This window comes from Plecotus auritus, assembly GCF_963455305.1.
Source record: "Plecotus auritus genome assembly, chromosome: 10".
NCBI classification, from domain to species: Eukaryota; Metazoa; Chordata; class Mammalia; order Chiroptera; family Vespertilionidae; genus Plecotus; species Plecotus auritus.
Window position 1 is genome coordinate 55,659,469 of NC_137785.1, and position 25,511 is coordinate 55,684,979.

Sequence of the window (25,511 nt, forward strand, 5' to 3'; positions counted from 1 at the left end):
TATAACAGTCTCTTTTTATTAACATCTTATCTGTTAAATCACACATTATGATTATAGTATACATGTTATCCACATCCTCTCTATTTGTACTTGGTCTACAGGTACTTGATCTGGTGATTTCTGAGAGCTGAAAGCCTCCCAGTCAGACGCTTAGCTTCCATCCTTAACCTCTACAGTCTGTTCTCCACACAGCAGCCAAGGGACCTTTTAAAGCCAAAGTCTAATCCCTGTGTCTCCTTGGCTCAAAGCCTTCATTCAGTGCTTCGCGTGTCATTTGAAGTAAAACCCTTCTCCTGAGTTACAGTTTCTCCTTTCCTCCCACCCCGGCCCCTTGGAGGCATGACTGCAGGGGTGTTTCTCTTGCTTGAGTGAGTTCCCCGTGGAGCCTGGTCCAGGAGCCCTTCCTCGTGTCATCCTACCTGCTTGATTCTCGGTTTCCATTTTCACCTCCTGGTCTTCTTCTGTGACTCGCTTTGGCCGCATGTTGAACAGAGCATATGCCCTTGCCTTTTGCTGTGATCAATGGGATGGGAGCAGATGCAATGCCAGCAGTTGCCTGAAATAAGCTCGGGCTGTGGACTTGCATTCTTGGGCTTCTGTCATCTCCATAAGAAAGACATGGTCAGCCACGCCACGGGTCCAGGAAGAATGAAGGGATACCTGAGCCAAACCCAAGGTCAGAGCCAAACTCAGCTGAGTTGAGATCAGTGGAGTGAGATAAGCAGAGCTGCCCCAGCCAACCCACACATGTGTGAGTAAGAATACACTATTGTTTTAAACCACGTTATCCGGGGCAGTTTGTTCCATGGCACCGTGATGGCCATAGCTGACTGATACACCCGTCTTCCAAAACCCAGCCCAGAGTACTCACTCTCCCAGAAAAAAAATTCCTTAAATGCAAAGACTTTGCCTAACAGTTAGAATTTTAGGTCTGTTTCAGGTCAGTGGGGTCAGTGGTTTGTGGTCTGTGACAGCCTCTATTGCCCGATTGTACCATGTGATGACTACAAACAAGAAGAGCAAAGATAGAAAGGATTCACAGGAAGCGTAGGTTGGCTGAGGCTGGGGATGGCTTTGTGCCTGGGGGCTTCTTTCCCATTCTTTCCACAGGCCTCCCTCCAGGGCCCGGGGCTGGTCCCCGTGTCCTTGGCCTGAAGTGTGGTCTGACCGCGGGCTCCTGGGTCTGTGAGACTGGGCAGCAGGGCACTGCTGTTCCGGGAGAGGAGAAGACACCTTCCCGATGGACATTGTGGCCATGGAGAACCAAGTCTTGTCAAAGCCTCATGCTTTGCCTCTTAGGAAAGTCACGGAAGGAGTTATTTTTTTTCTTCTCACCCAGTGAAAAGATAGATGATGTTTCTAGTGCTTAAGTGAGTTCCAAATGGTACTGTAAATTCCATCTATTATTTATACAGCTCCAGCTCCCTGGAGAGCCCGCGTGCCTCACAGGAAGAAAGGAGCGTCAAGTCCATGCGGAGTGCGAGGGAGCTCAGGGGTTGCATCGGAGGGCATGGGGAGAGGTCTGAGGTGTTCCTGGCGGTGTCTGTCGGCAGGCGACTAGGGGCCTGGCTGAGTGGTAGAGGGGTCAGTATGGACAGAGCTGGCAGAACCTCTAAGATGATCTGGGCCTACGATATTTTTCTATCTTTCCTGGTCCTTGCTAAAAATCAGAGGTCACTTGCTAAAAATCCAGATATCAGATCTCTCCTCTGGAGATTCTATTTCGGCCACATAAAATGCGGTCCACACATCCATACTCTTTGTAAGGACCACTGGTTACTTTTGACCACGAGGCACGGGTGGAAAACAGTGACCTCTCAAGCTGCCCCATTTTAGAGAGGAATAAAGGAAGCCCCAAGGAGGGATTTTGCCCCAGATCGCAAAGCCCCAGTTAGTGCTCGAGGTAGTCCAGGAACAGATCTCTGAGAGCCGAGCAGCACAGTTTCAGAAGGCTGGTGTGTAGCCGCCCTGGGACTGACAGTGTCGTCTGCAGGTTTGCTCGCCTCTGGATCCCTTGCCTTTGGATGCTCATTTTCTTTCTTTAAGAGCAGTGGAAGGCAGGGGGCCCTGAAGTCAGACAGGACCAGGTTCAAATCCTGCCTTTGCTTCTGTATCCCTGTGCAACCTTGGGAAAATGGTTTGCCTTCGCTGAGCCATTGATACGGGCACTAAATCAGATCATGTACCTATAGCTAGTAGGTGTTCAATAGATAATGGCCTACAAAGTGCCAGATCCTATTCCAAGCACCATCATAACCAGCGTTAACTCACTTAATACTTTAAAAGTCTATTATTAACCCTATTGTTAAGTTAAGGCATGTGAGAACACAGAATTAGAATGATTTGTTCAAGATCATGCATATTTCAAGTGAAGCAGAGGTGAATTTGATCTCAAGCCATCTCAACTCAGTTGAGATTTAAAGGCAGGACAAGAAAGTCACTTGCAGCATGCAGGAGGGCGGGGCTTGGGGCATTTGGAGAGAGAGGCCTTTGGGTGGAAGGGCCTGTTGCCAGGGAACGGAGCAGGGGCTCCCAGGACCAACCCCTGGGAAGGAAAGACCGATGTCAGGGGGGATAATCATCATCGAAATGCGCAGGAGCCAGGAAGTTTCCTTGCATTGTCGCCTGCGATAAAGAAAAAATCCGGACTGCGCAGGCTGCTTCCATTAGAAGTGATGTAACAAGCTGGCTTTGGCCTAGTTTTCCTCAGCAGGCAGCCCCCTGGCTCTCCCACACCCTTTTCTGAATCTGCAAGTGACATCGACCGCCATCTAGTGGTCTGCACAGGCACTGCACAGGCATGGGGAAGAGAGGTTGGAGCCCATTGACTTGGAAGATGGCTCTGGTGTGGGCGGGAAGAGATAATCAAAGGACTTGTATGCATAGATGCATAACCCATGGACACAGACCATAGGGTGGTGAAGGCCGGGGTAGGGGGCAGGGGAGGGCTAGAAGAGGTCAATGGGGGGAAAAAGGGGAACATATGTAATACTTCCAACAATAAAGATTTTTTTAAAAAGGTAAGAGCCCTTTATCTTAGTAGGGAGTTTTATTCTGTTCAAAGCATATCCATACTTTTTACTTCAGTATGTCTTCTCACCAACCCAGGGAGGTTAACTCGGTTTTATGGGTGAGGCAACAAGTCCCTATAGGGGAAGGGTCTTGCTTAAGAGCTGCATTGTCAGCTATTAATGGGACTAGGACTAGGACCCCAGTCTTCACAGATAGAGGCACTGTCAGGTCCTGTGAAATCTCCTTGGACGAAGGAATGAAAAATAGCGTATCCTGGAGGTCTGGCCACTTCCCTACATTGGAGAGAGGATCCTTTTCAGCTCAACGACTGGTGAGATTTTTCCTTGGGATTGGAATCCTCCGGTGGAACATCCGGGTCGGTAGTGTTCATAGGGAGGTTTCGGAAGAAGACGAACACTACCTGTCCAGCTGCAGACGCGAGTACAGGGCAGCTGTTTAGGGCTTATCCGGTTCGGGTCTCTGATATTAAAGATGGGAAACCAAGATTCAGGGGGGTGGGGTGGTGACAGGGCTGACATCATACAGTGACAGAACCATGGGGAAGCCTTCCCTCTCCATCTGGTCTTCCTGTTTTACGCACGCCAACGGAATAGCTGGGGCGTGGAGGCTGCACTGTTTCCGGCAGACATAACTGTTTTAGCCCAGAGTGAAAATCAGACTCTCCTGTCTTACACGTCAGGCCACACAGGGTGCGAAGGGAAAGAGGAGCCCCTGGACAATTAGGTTTGTTTGGGCATCTGTAACATCAGCAGTTCTCACACCGTTCGGATGAAATCTCGGGCAGAACCTGAGTATGTAGAAGGGATGAGGAACGTGGAGGCTGCTGGGTGTCTCTGTGGTGCCTGAGAGCCAGGGAGAGCGCAGGCTGAAAACCAGGCATTGTGTAAGGAGCACTGGCTATGGGGTCCTGACACCTGGGCGCTGGTCCTGGCTCTGGCGCACGCTGGCTGGTCTTGAGATGGACTCCCAGACTCCGATCCTCTCCCCCAGTGTCCTCGCTCATAAGATGACCCAATCTTCCTGCTTCCCAGGGTTGTTGAGAAGATCCGATGGAGGGAAGAGGGGAATGGGTGTGAATGTGGTTTGTAGAACGTCAAGGCTGTATTCCTACAGGGTTTCTTTTCGTGTTACTCCACGAGGTACAATTTATATGCAACAGAAATGCGCAGCGCTTAAATGTTCAGTTCTGTGAGTTCAGACCATTGTAATCAGCTGTGAGATCACCTCTCCAACACAAGATATACATAAGCATTTTCCTTGCTCCAGAAAGTCCTCCAGCGCTCATCGCTGGTCAACCGTTCCCTCAGGCAGCTCCTGTTCCGATTTCTATCATCGTAGCTTAGTTGTGCCTGTTCTAGAACTCTGCGTGGATGAAATCACAGTATGTACTCATTTGTGCCTGACGTCTTCTGTCCACCATAATGTTTTTGAGATCCATCCAGGTGTTCTTTCCTGTAACTGCTGAGTAGTATTCCACTGTATGGACCTACCGTTGTTTATTTTCCTGTTGAAAGCTTCATTTGGGTTATTTCTGATTTTTGGCCATCATGCTTAAGGCTGCAGGGAGCATTGTCGTACATATTTTCAGCGCACATATGTCTACATTCGTGTTGAAATGGGAGTGGAGTGTGGGAGCATCTATAGATGTATGTTTAACTTTATTACAGACGGCCAAACTGAGATGCAACATGGCTGTACCATTTTGCATCCCTACGGCAGTGCATGAGCGTTCCAGTTGATCCATAGAACTGACATTTGGTACCGTGGATCTTTTTGATTATAGCCATTCTGGTGGGTGCCCACGCCTTCTTCTCAATCCGAGGGGAAAGCATTTAGTCCTTAGAATACTCCATGTATTTAGCCCAGGTTTCAAAGTTGACTTTTCTTTGGGGGAACTACCCCCTCATACTTTCTGTACACGAGGTGAGAATGGCCCGGCCTTTGCTCCCAGTTCCATGTGCCCTACTCTGCCCAGGTAGTGTATTCTCCCCTCAGGGTACAATGATTGGTTTAGGAATGGGCATGCGACTCAAATTATGCAACAAGGGTTATTTCTGAGACTTTTGTGGGAACCAAAATTTCTTTCCACTGGAGTTAACCACTAGGATAGAATCTTGCCACGCCTGGGAAGAGTTTGCCCGAGTGTGAAAAGGTACATCGAGGAAAGTGGGCTGGAGAGGGAGAGAGACAAACTTCCCATGAGCTTGCCCAAGCACCTAGATCAGGGGTGGGCAAACTTTTTTGACTCGAGGGCCACAATGGGTTCTTAAACTGGACCGGAGGGCCGGGACAAAAGCATGGATGGAGTGTTTGTGTGAACTAATATAAATTCAAAGTAAACATCATTACATAAAAGGGTACGGTCTTTTTTTTTTTTATTTCAATAGTTTTATTCATTTCAAACTGTGCTCTGATCCTGTGCTCTCCAGGGGCGTGTCTCCCTACATCACCACGATAACGTGTCTACGCATTCCCAGGGTGATGTCTGGGGACGAGTCCGCGGGCATTACAAGGAGCCTCTGGAAGACTGAGAGGTTGTTCCTTCTACTGAATGGGGGATATAAATCCGCCCACTCAGAAGAAGAAGCTGCGGCCATGTTTCCCGACGTTGCCATGTTAACACTGCTGCTGGTGAAGGAGCGGAGGGGAGAGCAAGAGAACCCTCTGCTCTTTCGGCTCCGCGGGCCAGATAGAACAGCCGAACGGGCTGGATCCGGCCCGCGGGCCGTAGTTTGCCCACGGCTGACCTAGATCCAGCAATTCCTGAAGCCAGCAGGAATCCCTGGCATTCTCGAGTTTTCAGGGACATGAGAAAAAATGTCACTTCCTCGGCATTAGCCATTATCAGCTGGTGTCTCTACCACTTAATACTGAAAGAACCAGAATATATATTTTTGTTTCCTTTCAAACCTTTTAAGTTCCTCAGTCAAGATTCTAGGGACCCATTTCCCCCTCAAGCCCTAGGGTAGAATTCCCTTCCTTGAGATAGCAAATCGCTGATTTCATAATTGTCCAAACTGGAACGGTTGTCCCTAGCAAGTCTCAGCATGAAGACTGGCCCAAGAGAGTGTGTGTGCGAGTCTGCATCTGTTGGCAAGATTAATGTACAAGGCAGGCTGTGGGCCAGGGTTTATTTTTAATAATCAGAAGCCCATCTTATTTTTGAAATGTGCTGCAGCTTCCTGTGACGACAGGGAAAAGATGTTTCATCCCTCCTTCCCCTCACCCCACGGGACCTAACTTTCAGGGGATTTGCAGATGACATAGCGAATTCATCCTGGGACTCAATATTCAGAAAGGAAAAATTAAAAGGAGCGAGGCTGGGGAAAAAGACAGGAAAGGAACATTATCTGTTTCTCTGTAGTGCTTTGCTGTATTTGCTAAGATTCATCAGGCTCCCACACTGTGGGGTAGATAACATTTTTGGCAGGTCCTTGAAGCATATGCCCAGCTTGGTTGTCAAGATCATGGAGCCTTCGAACCATAGAGACGATGAGCTTATAGCCCAATATTTTACTGGTGGAGAGAAGAAGGACCCTTGATGGAAAAGGGCTGTGCCCAAGGTCCCATGGAGAATCAACCACAGAAGAAGAATTATGTTCCAGTGTAGGCTTCTCTGTCCCTACCCCAACGCCTCCCGGCATGGCCCACATGATGCAGAACTCATTGATAGCTTTCCCACATTTCCGGAAGTGCTCCTTTGGGGTGGAGAGAGGTTCCAGGGTATGGATATGCCAATGTGGCTTAGCCACCTTCCATCTGTCTGTCACTTACCCATCTGTCAGTCCCCGTGGAGGTAGGTTTGTTTAGCACGGTTGAATTTGACCAGGCAAAGTCTGAGGTGCAGAAAGTGCAACCAGAAGCATGTGACTTGCCTTGGCCAATGGGATGCGAGTGGAAGTGACATGCGTCGCTTCATGATGGAGGTCGCCAAGGAGGCCTGGCTTACTGCTGTGTCATCTAACGGGTTTATTGAGCACCTATTCTGTGCCATGCTCTGTGCTGGGAAGGCCCTGGGGGCACAAACCCCAGGAGCTCACAGCCCAGGAAGGGGGCAGATAGGGATGCAGTTGTCACACAGGGTGAGCACGGGACATAGCCAGTGCTATGTCCCAGGCAGGACGGGCCAGCGAAGGGAATGGTCATCTCTGCTGGTCACTTGAGCTGGAACTCGAAGACCATGTCAGGTTCTCCAGATAGGCTAAGGCACATAGGGAATTCCAGCAAGAGAACTGCCCTCTCCACTCGCTTCTCTTTGGCATTAAACTTACTCTGCCCTTCTTGATATTACCCACGTGTCTGCCAGGTCTCCTGCAGCCTATTTGCTGCTATGCTTATCCTCTTCTTGTCTCAGTTTTCTCATCTGTAAAATGGGTATAATAACGGAGCTCCCCATTAGCGTTGTTTTGAGGATTAAATCGTTTAATATGTCTGAATAGGCATGAAGAATGTGAGAGAACAGCCAGTACATGGTGGGCACTCAGTAAATGTTAAAGAAGTACGATGCTCTCTATATAATACATGCTCAAAAATATTTCCTTCACCAAAGTGCTCCTTAACATCCAGTAACTCCTCATTTAAAGTAAAAATTGTATTCCAGCTGTTGGGAGCCTCAGGCCTACTGTCAGAGGGCATCCTTCCCTTGCGTAAGCTAATTCTCTGGTCTGTACTGGTGTCAGTCCATGATCAGCTGGGGTTGAAGAGACACAAAAGAGCTCTCGGGCCTGGCTCCAAGGCTGAGGGGCCAGATGGAGAAACACTAGGTACGCTTGGATCCAACCATAAAGAGACCCCCATAGGAAAACCCTACTTCCAGCTCGTAGGTGCTTTCCCAGAGACCATCATCCCTTAGGAGAATTACCTGATTTGGCAGAGAGAAGCCAGCGGATTTTCAAATGGGGTCTCCAGCAAGTGTTCCAAACAAGCACACTAGGAACGGGAAGATGTTGGCCTGTGGGGCCTCAAAGATGGCATCATGCAAAGGAAATGCCAGGTCTCTCCTTTCTCTTCCTCTCCGTTAATTCTTGGAGACATGGGAGGCTCAAAATCACAGGAAGTCAGAAATGCTGCTGAGGTGGGGGTCCAGCAATAACAACACAGTTACTGGGGTCCTGGGAAGACCAGAGATGCCAGAGGCCGCAAGGAGATCTGGGAGTTGAAGTGCTGAACTCAGTCAGGAGGGAAGACCTGAGGACACGGGCTCTCCTCTCTGGCAGCTGTGAAGGACCCATCTACATATTGGGATTTTGGCAGCAAAGGCCATTTCAGCTTTTGTGTGTCATTCTCTGACTCAGTGTTGTTCTGTGTTGCTTCCTGTTTATTAAATTCTATTCCTGATAACTTCATAATGAGAGGGTTGGCAGGCACGCTTGTCTCATATTTCAGATGGCCCCAGGAGGACTAGGTGGAGTGTGTGTGGAAGGGAGGTTATGCCAAAAAAAAAAAAAAAAAAAAAAAAGGCATGAGTCAATGAAACTGAGTACCAGGAGGGTTCACGGAAGATGGGCTGACAAAGCAGTTACACACAGACATCTACCCAGAGAGAACCTGAGGTCACCTGATTGTAAAGAGGACGGTGCAGAATGCAGGGCTGGGAGACAGTGAGCGGGAAGACTTCTAGGAGTAGGTGGTTCTTGACTGGCCTTGAAGAATGGCTGGACTCTGGGTATATGGGAAGGATGGTGTTCCAAGATGGAGACCGTAATGTTTGGAGCAAACCTGTAATAAATAAACACTTACTGAGAATCTGCCATGGGTCAAGCACTGTGCTTGTCACTTTCTGCACGAGAGGTGGAATACGCTTCTGAATCTGGCCTGTGGGTCAATACTGTGCCAACATATAATTAACAAATATTTATTGAGTACCTACTATGGACAAGAGTTTTTTCCATCTCATATGTTGACACATTTCACATATTCATTTATTTAATCAACAAGCATTTACTGAATGTCTACTATACAGTGTGATATTTTGCTCACCCTAGACCTTTTTTTGCATTAATTTTAATTTTTAAAAAATATTGCTTGAGGATATTATATATGTTGATTGCTGAGTACTTTTGGTGCCTCCATAAATTTTATGCCTCACTCCCCTCACCCTAGTCCCTGCCCTGGTTTGGGGGTGATGGGAGGACTTGTGGGGAATGGAGACCTTGCTGGGCCAGTGTGGATGGGAGAGGTAAGTAGGGGGGTGCATGTGAGAGATAGAATCAGATTGTGTAAAGTAGGAGTATCCGCTGGTGTCACAAAGATGCTGTAACAAATCAAACCCCACCAAGTCTCAGTACCATAACACAGCCGTCATTTATCCTCACACTCACAGTTCTGAGCTAGGCTGCCACGTGGCTGGGTGAGGCTGGCCCCCGGCTCCAGGCTCAGGTTAGGTACAGGCTCAATTCACACGACAGGATGTCGGTCACCACAGCACAAGGCCACCACAGCACAAGGCCACAATCAAGCTGGGAAAGCATGTGTCCAGCCACTTCCCATCTTCTCACTTCAGTGAGCCAAAGCAATCACCAACCCCCAAATCAAGAGGTTGGGCAGTTTACTCCACCCGCCATGAAACGATGGCGGAGGTGTGGACACGTAATCCTGCTATGGGACCAGTAAGTCACCCTCCCCAGTTGGGGAAGACAAGAATAACTTGGGGGATGGGGAAAGGTGCTACACATCAGGGTGTGGCCATTCCACCTCTACCTGCTCCTTACCTGAGTCTCAAATCTGCCCGAGCATCGGCATCCCTAGCCAACTCAGGCTTCAAGAACACCCAGGTCAGGTGTGTGGTGATACGGCACCCGGAGCCTTCCATATCGGTGATAACACAAGAGGGACTCAGTAACCGCCTCTTTTTTTTTTTTTTCAAACCTTATGCCAGCCTGCCAGCCTGGGCTTCGGCTGTGGAGACCATGCCACCATGCTTCATTCCTCTGGCAGCTTTTGCGTCGCTGTGCAGAGCCTGGGAATGAAGCCAATGGGAAGTGCAAAGCTGAGCAGTTCTAAGAGACCAGGTCCTGATCCATCTTCGGAGCCCCTTGATGCAGCTGTGCCTGAAGCCAGACCTTCTCAGTGACATGAATCAATAAATTACTTTTTTTTTGTCTTGAAGCGACATTTGAATTAGGTTTTCTGTCACAATGGCAAGAGTGGCCAGTGCTTGATACAAGAGCTTACCTACCCAGCAGGATTCCACGTGGGAAGGAGGGGGGCAGGTACTTCCTAGCCTCAGTGTGGTATAGAGCCTGCTGTTCAAAGTGTGGTTGGGTTGGAGGCGTATTCGATATGCAGAATCTTGGGCTTCCCTCCAGATCAGCAGAATTCACATCTTCATTTTAATACATTTAATAGAGCCCCAGGTGGTTTTGTGCACCTTAAAATTTGAAAACATTTGTGTTGAGAAGGTCAAGGCCCCCTACTTCCCTGGGCCTTTCTTTGGGACTGGGTCCAGTTTAGCAGTTGACTAGAGTTTGAGACCAAGATTGACACCATGGCTTTGTTACTTATGAGTTAAGGGGCAAAGAACACAGGTGCGTTTTTAAGTATCTCTGCGTCTGTCTGTTTTCTCTTCTGGAGAATGGGGGTAGTAACGGCTGCTTCCTCTCAAGCTTTTGAAAGGACTCGGTGAATTGAACTCACGGGAAGTGCTTGGCATACTTTTGGGGAAAGAGGAAGAGCTCAAAATGTACCAGTGATGATGATTTCCACAACTCTACGCTGTGGCTGCTCGACGTTCAACCCAAAACACTCAGATAGAGCAAATGAGACAATGGATGGGAACCATTTTTAGAATGTGTGCATTGATGAAAAAGTGATTTTTCTAAGTCTTATAAGAAAATTGTGCCCAAGGGTTGTGCCATTTGTATGTAGTTAGCAGTTGGTTGGTTTTGACCTGTTACCTTGGAGCCAGGGAAGGCGACAGGGCAAGAGCAGAGGCCACCAGGAGGGGCCAGTGCTCCGAGCTAGAAGTCAAAGGGAGCATAAGGGCCGTGCCTTCCAGGTAGAAGAGACCGGAGCATGTGGACAGGCTGTCCTGGCTGAAGACAGACCCCAGAGAGGCCTGGCGGGAGGTGAGGACTTAGGGCTTTACCCGGCAGGCACCTGAGGTAGACTCATCACAGGGACCCTGGCTTCCCTGTGGCCCTATGCCCTGCTGGATTAGGAAACTGTTACTCCAACTGTGTGGCTTCCATGTTGCACAGACCTCAGAAAAGCTCCAAGCCGGCCTTAATTGGCTGACACAGCCCAGCCCTCCTGCCAGGGAACACAGGGTGTGATGGCTGGAAGCTGGTGAAGGCCATGGACAAGGGGGGGCCTGCTGCCTGGGAGTCACTCAGGAGGCTTGGCCCATGGCCTTCTGCTGTTGATTCTGTGTGTGGCTAAGAGTCGGGCTACCAGTGCAACGGAGACCATGAGCCGAGGCAGGAGGGGGGTCGGAAGGGGCTCTGGCAGGGCACTGCCAAGGATACAGCATGAGATCTGCCGCCTGGTCTTGGAGAGGTCACGTGGATCCTCTGCTCAAAGGAATCCTGGGCGTCCTTGACTGCACCCTGGGGATCCACCCCGGGGGAGATACCAGCCTTGGCTGTGAGATCTGTAGTGGTTGGGAAGTGGGAAGGGATAAAAGTGTATTAAGTGCTATTAATGCTCACGATCAATCTCTGAGGTTACCTGTGGTTTACAAATGACATGGAGATTGAGAGTGGGAGAAACTCCCAGACCAGCTTCAGGCAGGAGGAGGCATCACAATGGGATGAAGAGAATCAAGCATTCAGGCAGAACCAACCAGGTCCCAGTCCCCCTCTTACTGTCTCTTCCATTACTTACGCTCTGAGATCACGGGCAAATCACTTCACCCCTTTGTGCGTTCATTCAAAACGTAGGGATAAACGTACCCTTTTTTTTTTGGGAGACGGATGTTAAAAGTATGCGTGGTAGCACAATTAAATCCATGGTGCAGTAGATGGGACATAGTAAGGAGGTGAAGGTTGCCGACTGTTAGCTCATTCAGAATCTAGTGGGCTAGAGGGACTAAAACATGGACAGGGTGGTGAATGCAGGAAAGGCCTCTCTGAGGAGGTGACACTTCAGTGGAGACAAAAGGGAGCATTCTGGGATAAGGGGCTCATCATAGGAACTCATTATTCGTGATGATGGGAGGAACTGGAGAAGTGACTTCTGGAAGGGGAAGGAAGAATTAGAGGACCAGGGGAAGAGCCGGTAACAGTCCTGGAGAGCGGGTGTAGGTGGATAAGTTGGAGCTGTAGGGGAGGTTATGGAGAGGGCTGTGGGTGCTGTTGCCTCTGTGTGTCTTCCACCTACCTGGGCCTGCAGCTACGCACCTGGAGGTGGACCTTGGGTAGCTGTTGGTCATTAGGGCCTGCAGCTGGCAAGATGAGTTGGGGCTCCCCAACATTCAACAGTTGGAACACAGAGCAGAGGAGAGTGAGGACAAGCTGGGACGCTCCAGGTACTTCTGTGTCTGTTCACTGGCATATCTGACGATCTTTCGAGAATAACGGCAAGTGCTCACTTCCTTTTCCTAAATCTTGTGCAAGTTCCCATTTTGGCTAACTCTATCCCAGAACCATGCAGTAGGGCGATTCTGGGAGATGTAGTCCCAGCTGATCCAGGTGGATAGTACAATCCATCCCAATGCTGGTGCTTTAGTTGCCAAGATAGGGAAAACATGGAGGAGGACACGTTTGGGGTGGGAAAGTCAGGAGTTATATCATGGACTTGTTTAATTTGAGATGGCCCCCAGCGACCCCTGTATCCTGCAGTTCATACTGTGCAATTCTCACTGGAGTGCGGGCTGGATTTAGACACTCACATCTAGCAAATAGAATTTGGCAGAGGTGACAGAATGGCATATCTGAGATGAAGTTACAGAAGGACCATGGCTTCTGTGTTGGGTGCTCTTTCTTGTTCTCTTGCTCACTTTCTCTAAAGCAGGGCAGCTGCTATGTCGGAAACAATCTATAGCGAGAGTCCCATGACAAGGAACTGAGGGAGACCCCTGGTCAATGGCCAGTGAGAAACTGGGACTCTCAGTCCAGTGACCTTTCAGGAACTGGATCCTGCCAACAGCCACGTGGTTGAACATAGGAGCTAAATTTTGGGGTAGTTTGTTACGCAGCAGTAAATAACCAACACCAAGTCTCAAGTGGATATTTATGCTTAGGACTCGAGGCTTAAGCGAGAGGTCAAGGGTGAACATATATGTTTAGGAATCATGAATATGTCGTGGTATTTAAAGCCGTGGAACTGGATAATATTATTTAAGTAGAAACAGTAGCCAGAGAATAGCAGCTATCTGAGGCGTGAGTCTTGGTTTTCCCAGCCTTTCAACAGTTGGGCAAAGGAGAGAGATTCAGCAGAGCAAGTGGACGTGAGGTGGCTGAGGTGGAAAGAGGAAAAGCAGTCGGGTACGGTGTCGGAAGTCAAGCGAAGGTCATGTGTCAAGGTAAAGACAGAGAAATGCCCATTGGCTTCGACCACGTGGAGTTGGTTGGTGACCTGGACAAGAGCAATTTGAGTGGAGTGGAAGCCCACCTGAGGACAGTGGGGAGGGGAGGGATTTGCCCACCGGACTGTGTAGCGTGAGGCGTGCCCCCCCAAATATGGACTTTCCCTTTCAGTGCCCAGAATAACTGTGTTGGTTGGCTTTCCTGTGAGACTCTTGGCCTCGGGAGATGGCGGGCCAGAGAAGACAACACAGGTTGGGCAGAATGGAGCCTGGCTTTGGGGAAGTGGGTGCAGCTGGAGAAAGTTTGGTGGTAGAGACAGGGAGCTCAAGAGGAGAGGTTCATTAGTTGAGGTAGATGCTTTGTATGGCCTGAGCTAGAACTCTGTCCTTTGGTCATTCAACAAACACTTAACTGCCAGGCAGGGGCGATCTGTTATTAGGTCAGAAAACACCCCAAAGGGAGAGGATGCAAGTCTAGGGGAAGACAGATGTTTAAAAATTTTAGGACCTTGAAATTAGTCAAGTATAACAAAGGTATGTCCTGTGCTACGAGAAGGTGAGGGAAGGTAGGCTGGAGCTTGACTGGAGGTGGGAGAGTGGGGGAGAGGTGGCTGCAAATGAAGACTTCCTGGAGGAGGTGGCCCTGAAGCAGAGGCTTAAAGGCTGACTGGCTAGCACTGTGCTGGGAAGATTGTTCCAGGGCCCTTCTCTCCCCTCCTCCCCAACCCCACCTGCTCTTCCTCCTTCCCCTTCTCTTTCCCCTTCCCCTTCTCCCCTTCTCCCCTTCTCCCCTTCTCCTACTCTCTCCCTTCCTGGCCCATGATGAAAGGTCTTCTGTGGCCTCCCTCCCCGCTGATGAATTATGCATGCCCTTCAGCGGTGTGCCTGGCATCCAATTAGGGCTGTGGCCAGGTTGATAACAGATTAAAATGTAATTCATTGAGGCTGACATTTAAGCCCCAGTGTGAATGGCAGGGAAGAGAAGCAGACCTCGTGCGTGCGTGGGGCTCCCTCTCAGCTACCTTGTGCTTGCTGGACCAATGCTGGCCTGCGTGCTGGGCCTTCTGATGCACAGGGGGCTGGGGAAAGGCCCCAGGCAGGCTTTGGACCGAAGCAGCATTTTTTTTTTTTTAAATTTGGGAATAATTTGAGGTTTACACCAGAGTTCTGACAATAGAACAGAGTTCCCATATACCCTTCACTGAGCTTTCCCCAATGTGAACATCTTACGTAACCTCAGTACAATGATCAAAACCAAGAAATTAGCATGGGTACAGCACCGTTAACGAAACTTCTGATGTTTTCCGGATTTCATTCAGTTTCCCACTGACATCCTTTTTCGGTTCCAGGATCCAGGCCAGGATCCCACAGTGCAGAGCAGGCGTTGGAGATCATGCCTCTGTGGAGACAGCCATCCCTCCCCACAGGGGTTCTCAAACCTTTGAGAATTAGTTTATTATTAATAATAATTATTATTATTATTTAAAAGGGATTTTGTTTAAAAAGCACATCCTTCCCTAGACATTCTGGTTCTGTCAGTGTTGGGGAGAACCCTGGCATCAGTATGTTTAACAAGCACCCAAGGCAGCAGCAGAGAATGGCGGCCTTGACCAGCACTCCAAGCAAAGTTGGGTTGGTTCCTATTTCCTTTGGCAAATCAGTTGTCAGCTTGCAGAGTCCCCTCATCCTCTGGCTTGGGCTTAAGTCAGAGCAGGGCTACCCACATCCATCACCCGTTAACCAGCCTCCGGCAGGGAAGAGGGCTGGGCTCACATGCTGCGTGGGCAAAACCCCAGAGAAGCCTTGCTTGGAGAGGAGAGGAAAACATTCAGCTGCCAGTTACAGATATATATATACATATACTAGAGGCCCGGTGCATGGGATTTGTGCACTGGTGGGGGGTGTGTGGCCTGCAGGGATCAGCCAGCTGTGGGAGCGCCGCTCATCCCAGTCAGTCAAGCCCCTGCATTGAGTGTCTGCCCCCTGGTGGTCAGTGCACAACATAGTGACTCGTGGGCTGGTCATTCTGGTCGGTCTGCCCTTAGGTCACTGGGCTTTTATTATATAGGATATGTACTTTCTCATTTAATCCACAAAATAACCCCTGTGAGTAAATGCTATTTTCCCCGTTTTAGGGATGAAGAAACTGAATAATAGTGATATTAAGTTCAGGGTTGCCAGGTTTACCAAATAAAGATACAGGAGGCGCAGCTAAATTGGAACCTCGGCTAATACTGGGGGACATACTTATATCTGAAAAAGCGTGTGTTCCTCTGAAATTCAGATTTCACTGGGCCTCTTGTATTTTTATCTTGCAACCCTAATTAAGTGATCGCCTTTGGCTATAGAGCTGGTAAGTAGGCCTCATCCTAGATCCAGCTCCAGTGTCTCTCTCTCACTGCCCACCTCACCTGCTGGACCACACACTGCAGGAGGTGGGCACCGTGTATATTTGTCCCCCGCTGAACCTCCAGTGTGGGCACAATGTGGTAGTAGGTGTTTAATAAATATTTAGTGAAGAAATGAATGGCTAAATGCACACATGAACGGACTCACTCCTTCCTTTACACCAGTGGTCGGCAAACTCATTCGTCCACAGAGCCAAACATCAACAGTACAGCGACTGAAATTTCTTTGAGAGCCGAAAACCGACTTCTGCGCATGGGCCACGAAGTTTCAATCACACGGTCCGTGCGCGCCCGCACGTGGTATTTTGTGGAAGAGCCACACTCAAGGGGCCAAAGAGCCGCATGTGGCTCGCGAGCCGCAGTTTGCCGACCACTGCTTTGTACCCATGGAACCTGCAAACGATGGTGATGAAATGGAAAGGCTTAGCTGGGGAGGTGATGTGAGACCACCTGGCTGATAGAAGTGCAAGAGGAGCGAGGGGGCTGGAGGCCACCTGCCCACACCTGGGAACCCCAGCCCTTGCACTCTGAACCAGGGCAAACAGCCCACTCTTCCCCTCACCTCTCAGGGCCCCTGCTTTCCTGACCGGGAAGTGGGATTGGACCCCTTCTAGCTCCAGGCTTCTGCACTTCTCTGATTTTTGCTTGCTCACTTCATCTTCCCAAGTAGGTTAAAAAATATGGCCAAATTAAAGGGTTTGCTGCCGACTAGTAGATATTTACTTCCAAGCTCGATATGTCTTCTCTCTCCTCGTCTTCCCCTCCCAGCCTCCTCCTCTACGACAATTTCCTAAGCACCACCATGGAGCCTGGCCCTTGTGTTCCTTTCCTGAAATGCTCCCTTTCCACTTGCTGGACGAAATCAGAAGCCCAGAGAGACCCGGCCCAGCACAGTTCCTCGCAGACAAGGAAAGACATCGGGAGTGCATTGTATCTTTTTAAAATAGACCGGTTGTCGTCGGGATGTATTTTTAGCTGTGGGAGAGATTGGCACGCTCTCCGCGCCACCATCTGCCAAAGGCAGTTGCTAGGCAACTGACACTGACGACAGCAAGGGGATGACTTCATGGAGGATCTGGGACCCTGGCTGCCCGATTCTGCTCCCCTGTCTAATTCTAGCATGCCGACAGACAGGCCCAGGGGGTTAGGCATTCCTCCCCTTCTGGGAGAAGCCAGGAAGCTGCTGCAAGGCCTGGGAGCTGAGCTCAGAGGATGCTGTGCAGGTGACAAGGGAAACTGAGGCATCACTGCCACCTTGGTTGGTAGATGCCCCGTTTAGAAGCTGTGGAAACTTGAGATGCTCCTGTGGTTTCAGGCTCTGGACTCAGTGACTCTACAGTTTGCACATCCTTCCCTTTGGCAGCCCCATCAGCACTGGTCTGAGTCAGAGAAGGTGCTGCTGGGAGGCAGTAAGCTTTCTCGACCAACCACTGGCTGGCTGGCTGGCTGGCTGGCTGGTGGCCGGGCTTCCTGGCTTCTAGCCCGATTCTGCCTTTAGCTCTCTGGGTGGTTTGGGGTGAGTCCCTGACCATCTCTGACTCCCAGTTTTGTCACCTTCAAAGTTAGGGTAGAGAACCAGGTAAAATGCACTTATAGGGCTGAAAGGCAGAGTAACTACGCAGTAAAATAATCCGTGAGCCAGCCCTGGGTTCAGGTCCTGACTTTACCCCTTCCTGCTCGTGTGTGACTTCAGGTGAGGTGCTGAGCTTCTTACGACCCCAGTTTCCTTATCTGTAAAGGACAGCAGCAGCACTCTCATTGTGTCGCGGGGATTCAACAAGGCGGCACGTGGAAGGCAGGCAGCAGAGCACCTGTATTTTGGAGCCCAGGAAATGGGTAGGTGGTGTTCGATTTCTGTTGCAGAGGCTTTAAAGTATTTACAGCAATTATTTCTCCTCTTCCAGACTGATGGACTTTAAAAAATAGGTCTTTATTGGTTTTAGAGAAAGAGGAAGGGAGAGGGAGGGAGGGAGGGAACGAGAGAAGGAGGGAGGGAGAAAGAGAGAAACATGGATGTGTGAGAGAAACATCGATCGGCTGCCTTCTGCACGCCCCTACTGGACTGCCTCCCCAGTTTTCGGCTTCTCGGCCACCTGATGGACAGCCCCACATGACCTAGCCTGCAAGGCCTTGCTTAAAAGTCACCTCTTCTCGGAAGTGTCTGCCGGCTCCCCCAGCACACCTCAAGTATGCTGCTGGCTTTGGCTCATTTGCCTGTTATTTCCCCCAAAGCAAGAAGCCACTCTTTTTCTTTTATTGTAGCATTTTTAAGTACATGTGTAATTGGTAAATAAAGAAATGGCATTTTGGTTCAACATCATGCCTTTCCTCTCCCTTCCATGCCAAGGTCTGGTGTGAAGTAGGGATTCAGTAAATATTTATTGCGTGGAGATATCTTTCTACCCCCGGTTAGCTCATCTTCTGACCACCCCACTCCCAACTCCTCTGTGTGGGAGAATCCAGACATTTTGTACAGCTTCAGCTCAGCGGGGCCCATTCTGGCTGGAATTCAAGGAGTAATTACAGACAAATAAGTATTCTTACAACCCACATCAATCAGCGTCCCTCTCCTCAAATGCTCTTTCCAGGAAACAGGGATGGTCAGAGTAAGACGCTGACTTGGACTGCCCAAGCTTCTTTCTGGGGCCCAGGGAGTGTGCAATACTCAGAGGGGCCCCAGCATCAGCCCTCTGCAACAGTTCGCAGAATGTCTGGCAGGGCCCCTTCCAGCAGACAGGCCTGAATTCAACTCCCGTCTGTCACTGTCTTCCTCTGTGAACTTGGACGAGGGATTTAACTTCTCTGATCTTCAATGTCCTCATAGGTCATATGGAGTCGTTAATATGTCCTGGGACTGTTGTTGCAATGATGAAATGAGATAGCATGTTTAAAGCATCAGAAGATGTCCCACCCCTTACCCTCCTCCAAGGAAAAAGAAATCACCAATGGCATTTCAGGCAACAGGAGGACTGGAAATTGATATGCTGCCCTCCGTGTTTTCCTGTCAATCAATGCGTATAAGGGTGTATCTAGCAGGGACCCCATTTCTGTGTCCTCTGAGTGCTCTTCATACCTCACTAGACCCAGGACTCGGACAGCTGTGGATTACACCCTCTGATAAACCCTACTCGATTGTGGACATCTTTTGGGGAAGGTTTGAGTAAACAATGATTTCACAGAATGTTGGTCAGGACTGAGAGAAGAAACCAGAGTGATCTCTTCTTCTTCTTCTTCTTCTTCTTTTTTATGTATATATTTTATTGATTTTTTTTTTTTTTACAGAGAGGAAGGGAGAGGGAGAGAGAGTTAGAAACATCGATGAGAGAGAAACATCGATTAGCTGCCTCCTGCACACCCCCTACTGGGGATGTGCCCGCAACCAAGGTACATGCCCTTGACCGGAATCGAACCTGGGACCCTTCAGTCCGCAGGCCGACCCTCTATCCACTGAGCCAAACCGGTTAGGGCTAGAGTGATCTCTTCTTGCATTCATCCTTGTGTCTTCTCTGGGCAGGTCCTCAGGAGGTCAGGCCTGGTGGTCCCTAAAGAAGCTGTGCCATCACGTCCCACCTGCGGGCAGAGAAGAGCCCTGCTGGGGGCTTGGCCAGCCTGGACAGCAGGCAGCATGTAAGAAAATGTCTGCTGCCCATCCGTGCCCCAGAGTGTCCAGTTACCATGAGAGAGAGAGGATGTCTACGCCTCTCCCTCCCTGGCCCTGGCTGCCCTGGCCTGCCAGGTGGTGAAATTTCCGTTTCATTCTAAACGGCTTGTGGGAAATCTCTGGTGGCTTCTGGCAGGTGACAGATCAAAGCAGGGCTCAGCAGTCAGAGGCGCAAATCAAAAAGGCCGGGATCAAAGGGGGAAGGACTTCATTTGAGAGCGAACCCCCCTGAGCCTTATCCCAGCCCTCACCAAGGCTTCTGGCATTCTCTGTGGAAAGGAAGGAGGGCGAGGAGTTTGGGCTAAAGCTGGCTGCTGAAGCCATGTGCTAACACGCAGGCTGTCCCAGAACAGCTGCCATGTCATTGTAACGCTTGAAGTTAAAATAAAATGGATGGATTTATAAGAGGAAAAGAGGATCAACATCAGTGGGGGTCAGAAAAACCATTTTCAGGAGCCCTTGGGTTGGCCTAAATCCTGCATGTAAAATGGGAGGTGGAAGAGTTCGCCATGGAAACGGTCAGAGGGAAGCTGATTCCAGGGCTCCAGGGCTGTGGGCGGGCGCTCAGCGCACCAGGGGGAATCACTGAAGCCTCAGTGAGTAGGAGCTTTGGAGAGGCCAGAGCGGAGGCTCAGATGCATTTTGTAAGAGGAAGGCTTCCTCGCTGAGGGTGGGGCATCTGCTTCCCAAACTCTATGGCCGGCAGCTTCGTGTATTTTATTTGTGTGGGGGTTTATTTTAACTTCATGGTAAACCTTTTTATTTATTGTTTTTGAAAAATTGATTGATTGATTTTTAGAGAGAAGAGAGGAAGGGAAGGGTTGATTCTTGTATGTGTCCTGACTGGGCATCGAACCTGAAACTTTGGTGTATCCGGGCAATGATCTAACCAAACTGAGCTATTCGGCTGTTTGGCCAGGGCCTAAAACTTACTTATTTTTTAATATTTGACTAGGATGCTCACAAGGTATTTGCTTGCTGACTTTCCCCCACTTCCTGTGTGGGAAATGGGAGAGGTCAGAAGCTCTGCCCGTGTCTCCAGGCAAACCCCTCCCCTCTTTGGGCCTCAATTTCCCCATCATTCAGTGAGGACGTGAGACTAGATGAGTGCTTTCCGGGTGCACTTTTCAGAAAAGCGTTTAACTAAAACTTGGGCGAGGCACGGGTGGGTGGGATTTAAGCGTCTTGGTACTCACGTGAATGTATGCATGTTGAGTTCAAGGTGGCGTGTAACCTGCCACCAACGCCCCGCTCCCTCTTGGCTGCAGAGTGTGGGTAAGCTGGACTCTTGCTCCTGACCCCGAATCTGCCTCATGAGGCCCCTGGTCGATCTCCAAGGTCCTTCCCGACTCTGACAAGCAGGGAGCTCTGCTGTGGGCTGTGAGTCCCCTGCGCCTTGAAGTGGCGGTGTCATCACAATTTCATTTTTCTTGGAGGACACGTTCCCCTGGGCTCCCAGAGGGCCCCCTGTCCAGTGTTATTATGGGATGGCACCGGGCTCATTGTTTCAGAGTGAACAGCTTCTTGTCCCTCTGAGGCAAAGCTGTTGTTCCTGAGAGGAAAGCCTTGCCATTCTCTGGGTGCTTCTCCGAGGCCCTTTCTGTCTCCATCAACGTGAGTGGGTATTCATCTCACTGAGTCCCCAGCAGCTGGCCTCACTTTGCATGGCTGTTTGGGGATACAGTTTTTTTTTGTTGCTGTTGTTGTTTGTTCTTCTTTTTAATCGAACAGATTTTCTTTTGAGTTCTGGATGAATGTCAGCCCAGGCTTTTGGTGGGAAGCAGGCTCTCTTTCTGGAACCACTCCTGGGCCCGGCATCCAAGCGGCAAATTGGGAAGAAGCCATTTCCCGCAGCTGGAGAACTGAGCCGGGGTGGAGGTCAGGCTTCTGTGTTGACAGGAAGGGTGGACAGGGGTTCAGGGGCCCGTGTTCTGCTCTGGACCCAGCTCACTTGCTGTATGACATTGGGAATCCCCTTATCCTCTCCGGACCACATGCTTGCCATCTGTGCAATGAAGGGTTTGGATTTGATGAATAGTTTGCAATGAGGAAGAACGTTTTGGAACCCTCTCTTAAAAGGAAATCTACACTGAGTGGCCAGATTATTATGATCTCTGAACGCATAATAACCTGGCCACTCAATGTGTGTGTGTGTGTGTGTGTGTGTGTGTGTATTAGAGGCCCGGTGCATGAATTCATGCATGGGTGGGGTCCGACCAGCCTGGCCAGGGGGAGGGGACATAGGCAGTTGGCCGGCCTGCCTGCTGGTCAAACTCCTGGTCAAGGGGACAATTTGCATATTAGCCTTTTATTTTATAGGATATACACTGAGTGGCCAGATTATTATGCATTCAGAGATCATAATAATCTGGCCACTCAGTATATACAAACCTAGTGCAAACCAGGGGGAACCGCTGCTTTTGTACGTCAAAAATGTCAACTATGGGCTGTGTCATAGGGTTTAGCCCAGGGTTTCTCAACCTCAGCCCTATTGACCTGGGGGGTGGACATTTTGGGGGGCTGGCCTGCAGGGTGTTTAGCAGCATCCCGGGCCTCTACTCACTGGATGCCAGTAACACCTCCCCAAGTTGTGGCAACCAAGCATGCCTTCAGACATTTCTGAATGTCCCCTGGGGGGCGGAGGGGAAAATTGCCCCTGGTTGAGGCCCACCGTTTTAATCTAATAAGACAATGAAAAGGTGAGATTTTTCTTTGAAGGGAGGTGGGAGGGAGTGGTACCTAGATCCGTTGTCTGTGGCCCCAGATACTCTTCTGACACGTCAGTGTGCCAGGAGACAAAGTTTAAAACCTCATAGTCTCAGAGGCCAGGGCGTCTCTTAGCTCAAAACTTCCATGGGAATCCAGGGTCCACTTTCCAAGTCAGATTTTTATTTTACTTTATTTTGTGTTTTTATTGATTTCAGAGAGGAAGGGGGAGGGAGAGAGAGAGAAACATCAATGATGAGAGAGAATCATTGATTGGATGCCTTCTGCACGCCCCACACTGATCGATCCTGCAACCCGGACATGTTCCCTGACTGGGAATCGAACCATGACCTCCTGGTTCATGGGTTGACACTCAACCACTGAGCCACACCAGCTGGGCCAGATTTTTAACTGGAAAAGCAGAGGAGGGGGCTGTGGAGGGATGGTCAGCAACTTCCTGAGTGCTCCCAGGCCCTGCTTCTGGAATAAATGTTTATTCCACAAAGATTTATTGTGCTTTCATACTTCATTTGGAGCTTTCCTCCTTTATTCTGAAGTCATTTGCTCTTTTTTTTTTTTCTTTTGCTTCAACTATGTCTTGCCCCAATCTCTTCCAGAAACATGCTCACAGACACACCCAGAAATAGGCCCAATCAAATTAATGCATAAAATTAACCATTACAGCAGGCTTGAATAGACCACTCCCTTTGGTTTGGGGGGGAGGGTGACAGACCAGAAAGGCCAACCATCCTGGACTGTGGGTGCCTTAGAGGGTCCCAGGACCATTTTTTCTCCTTTCCTGAAAACCCCTGTCCCCCTAGCCTGAAGGTATCTTGGCCTTTTGGTCAGATTAGGGAACAGATCACTCCTCCTGCCCCTGGCTTCTTGCTGGCTCTCCCCTCCCCCGTCTCTGCCTCCAGGCAAAGTGCTTTGTTTCTCACTGAGGACCTCAGGGAGTGGTCCCTGGCAGTTGGATGCTCTCGGCAAGGGCCTTGGGCATGCAGAACACGTAGCATCCCCTGGAGACACACGTTGGAGAAGATCAGAGAGCTCTTGGCACACGCGTGAGTGAGCAGGCCAGGCCTCCCGGTGCAGCCTGGGGCGGTGGGGGCTGGTCTAGGGATGTGGGAATGCCCTGGGGCCCCCAACACACAGACACTCTACCTTGTGAGGTCCCCACCTGGGTGAGCGCTACCCTCCCCCAAGCAGGTAGAGTAGGAGTTAAGAGCACAAGCTTCCTAATAAGAGTTTTCCTTTCAAATGCTGACTGCCATTTTGTGTCCAGGACCTTGGGCAAGATAATGACTTTTGGAAACATCAGTTCTGTCATATTTAAAATGAGGATAAACCACGTCTCTTAGGGTTGTCGTGAGGATTAAACGAGACGGTGCGTGTCGCCCTGGCACCCTGGGGAAGGAAAGTGAGAACCCTGTGCCGTTTGTGTGAGAATAGTGGTCAGGAGTCAGGAACCTAGGTCCTGGTCCCAGCCTTACCCCCTGTGGCCCCCAGTGTCCCATCATGCTGAGGAGGAAGCTGGCTTTGGTCATCTCTAGACGCCCCCTAGTTGTAATTCTCTTAGAATCCATGAAGTCAGAGTTGTTCCTTCCAGAGACAAATCTGCAACGTAGAGGAGTCTGTAAAAGCTCAGACTTACCAGTCAGGAAACTAAGTAGTCAGTTCCCCTAAGCCTTAATGCTCTCATCTATAAAGTGGAGTAATAATACTCACTTCATACAGTTGTAGGAACATCAAGTAAAGGGCCGTGTGCAAAGCACTTTGCACCATAAGGGCCATGATAATAACAAGAACAGTAACTATTACATAATCCTATATAATAAAAGGATAATATGCAAATTGACCCTAACAGCGGACGACCGGGAACGACTGGTCACTATGATGCACACTGACCACCAGGGGGCAGATGCTCAGTGCAGGAGCTGCCCCCTGGTGGTCAGTGCATTCCCATAGGGCACAGGGGGAGCTCTACTCAGCCACAAGCTGGGCTGATGGCTGTGAGCGCAGTGGTGGTGGCGGGAGCCTCTCCCGCCTCCTCGACAGCGCTAAGGATGTCAGACTGAGGCTTAGGCCCGAGGCTTAGGCTGCAGTCAGACATCCCCTGAGGGCTCCCAGGCTGCCAGAGGGATGTCTGACTGCCAGCTTAGGCCCAATCCCCCAGGGAGCGCACTGACCACCAGGGGGCAGCTCCTGCACTGTCTGCCCCCTGGTGGTCAGTGTGCATCATAGTGACCGGTCGGTGGTGGCAGGTGGACATCCCCTGAGGGATCCCGGACTGCGAGAAGGCACAGGCTGGGCTGAGGAACCCCCTGAGTGCACAAATTTTTGTGTACTGGGCCTCCAGTGATTGTATACTCTTGATACAATTACTCCTATAATTTAAATAACTATTCTCCTCCAGTTGCAAGGAGCTGAACTCGTCGATCTTGACTCCCACCACAAGCACTGAGGTAATGTCACTACCTCAAACTTAGTACCAACATGGGACATTCTTTATTGTTTACAAATGCCAGGTTAGGATGCTGAGCCCTCACTCTGCTCCAGGGGTGGGGAAATGTAGCCTGAGTTTGTCCTGGGTCTCCTTCTTCCCTCCGGTTTTGAAGATTGGGTCCTAATCCCTGGGCCTCAGGGCCAAGGCATGGATGGGTTGGGGACAGGAGGCTGGCGGGGCCACGTGCTTCTCCCACACTGGTCCCCATAGGGTTCTACATCTATCCGCCAGCGGCCCTACAGGCCCAGAAGGTGTGTGTCCTTTGGGATGGTGACATTTGGGGCATTGGATTTGGCCACCTGTGAGATGGCTCTCGGAGTCCTGTGCCTGGGCGTGTGTCGCCATTCCATCTTGGGCTGGATTCACCCTCTCACTAGCCGGGACCCTCGATGCAGGCTCCCTCTGTTCAGGACTCACAGGGTTCTCCTCCACCCTCTCCGCCCCCCTCCGGGGCCTGACTTCCTGGAGACAATAGTCTAGAACTGAAGTGTTTGACAGAAGTTGCTTCTTTTTCTGCCTTCCCACATCTTAGCAGAAGCAGCTAGGAGCACACTAATGAGGCAGCATTCGGTCCCGTGAATTTTAGGTTTTTTGCTCTGACAGCCTCCAACGTCTGCATACCACCGTACGTCCCCGTTATATATTGTTGTGCAACCAACCACCGGATCAGCGTGACTTCAAAAATAACCCCTTATTCAGCTCATGTTTCTGTGGGTCAGCCATGGGTGCTGG

At 50.1% G+C, this 25,511-nt stretch overlaps 1 protein-coding gene across 6 annotated transcripts in view; it reads left to right on the top strand.

Annotated features, from left to right (window-relative positions):
* Window positions 1–25,511, top strand: part of CES5A (carboxylesterase 5A) — a 168,217-nt gene that overhangs the window by 118,032 nt on the left and 24,674 nt on the right. For 3 of the 6 annotated variants that reach the window (XM_080643730.1, XM_080643734.1, XM_080643731.1), the window contains 2 exons: window positions 16,675–16,836; window positions 17,654–17,742. In XM_080643730.1, the coding sequence (XP_080499856.1) occupies window positions 16,709–16,836; window positions 17,654–17,742 (217 nt within the window). In that variant the 5' untranslated portion in view covers window positions 16,675–16,708. Of the gene's footprint in view, window positions 1–16,674; window positions 16,837–17,645; window positions 17,743–19,420; window positions 19,534–25,511 lie in introns of all 6 variants that reach the window. The other 3 variants (XM_080643732.1, XM_080643735.1, XM_080643733.1) reach the window with 2 other exon arrangements.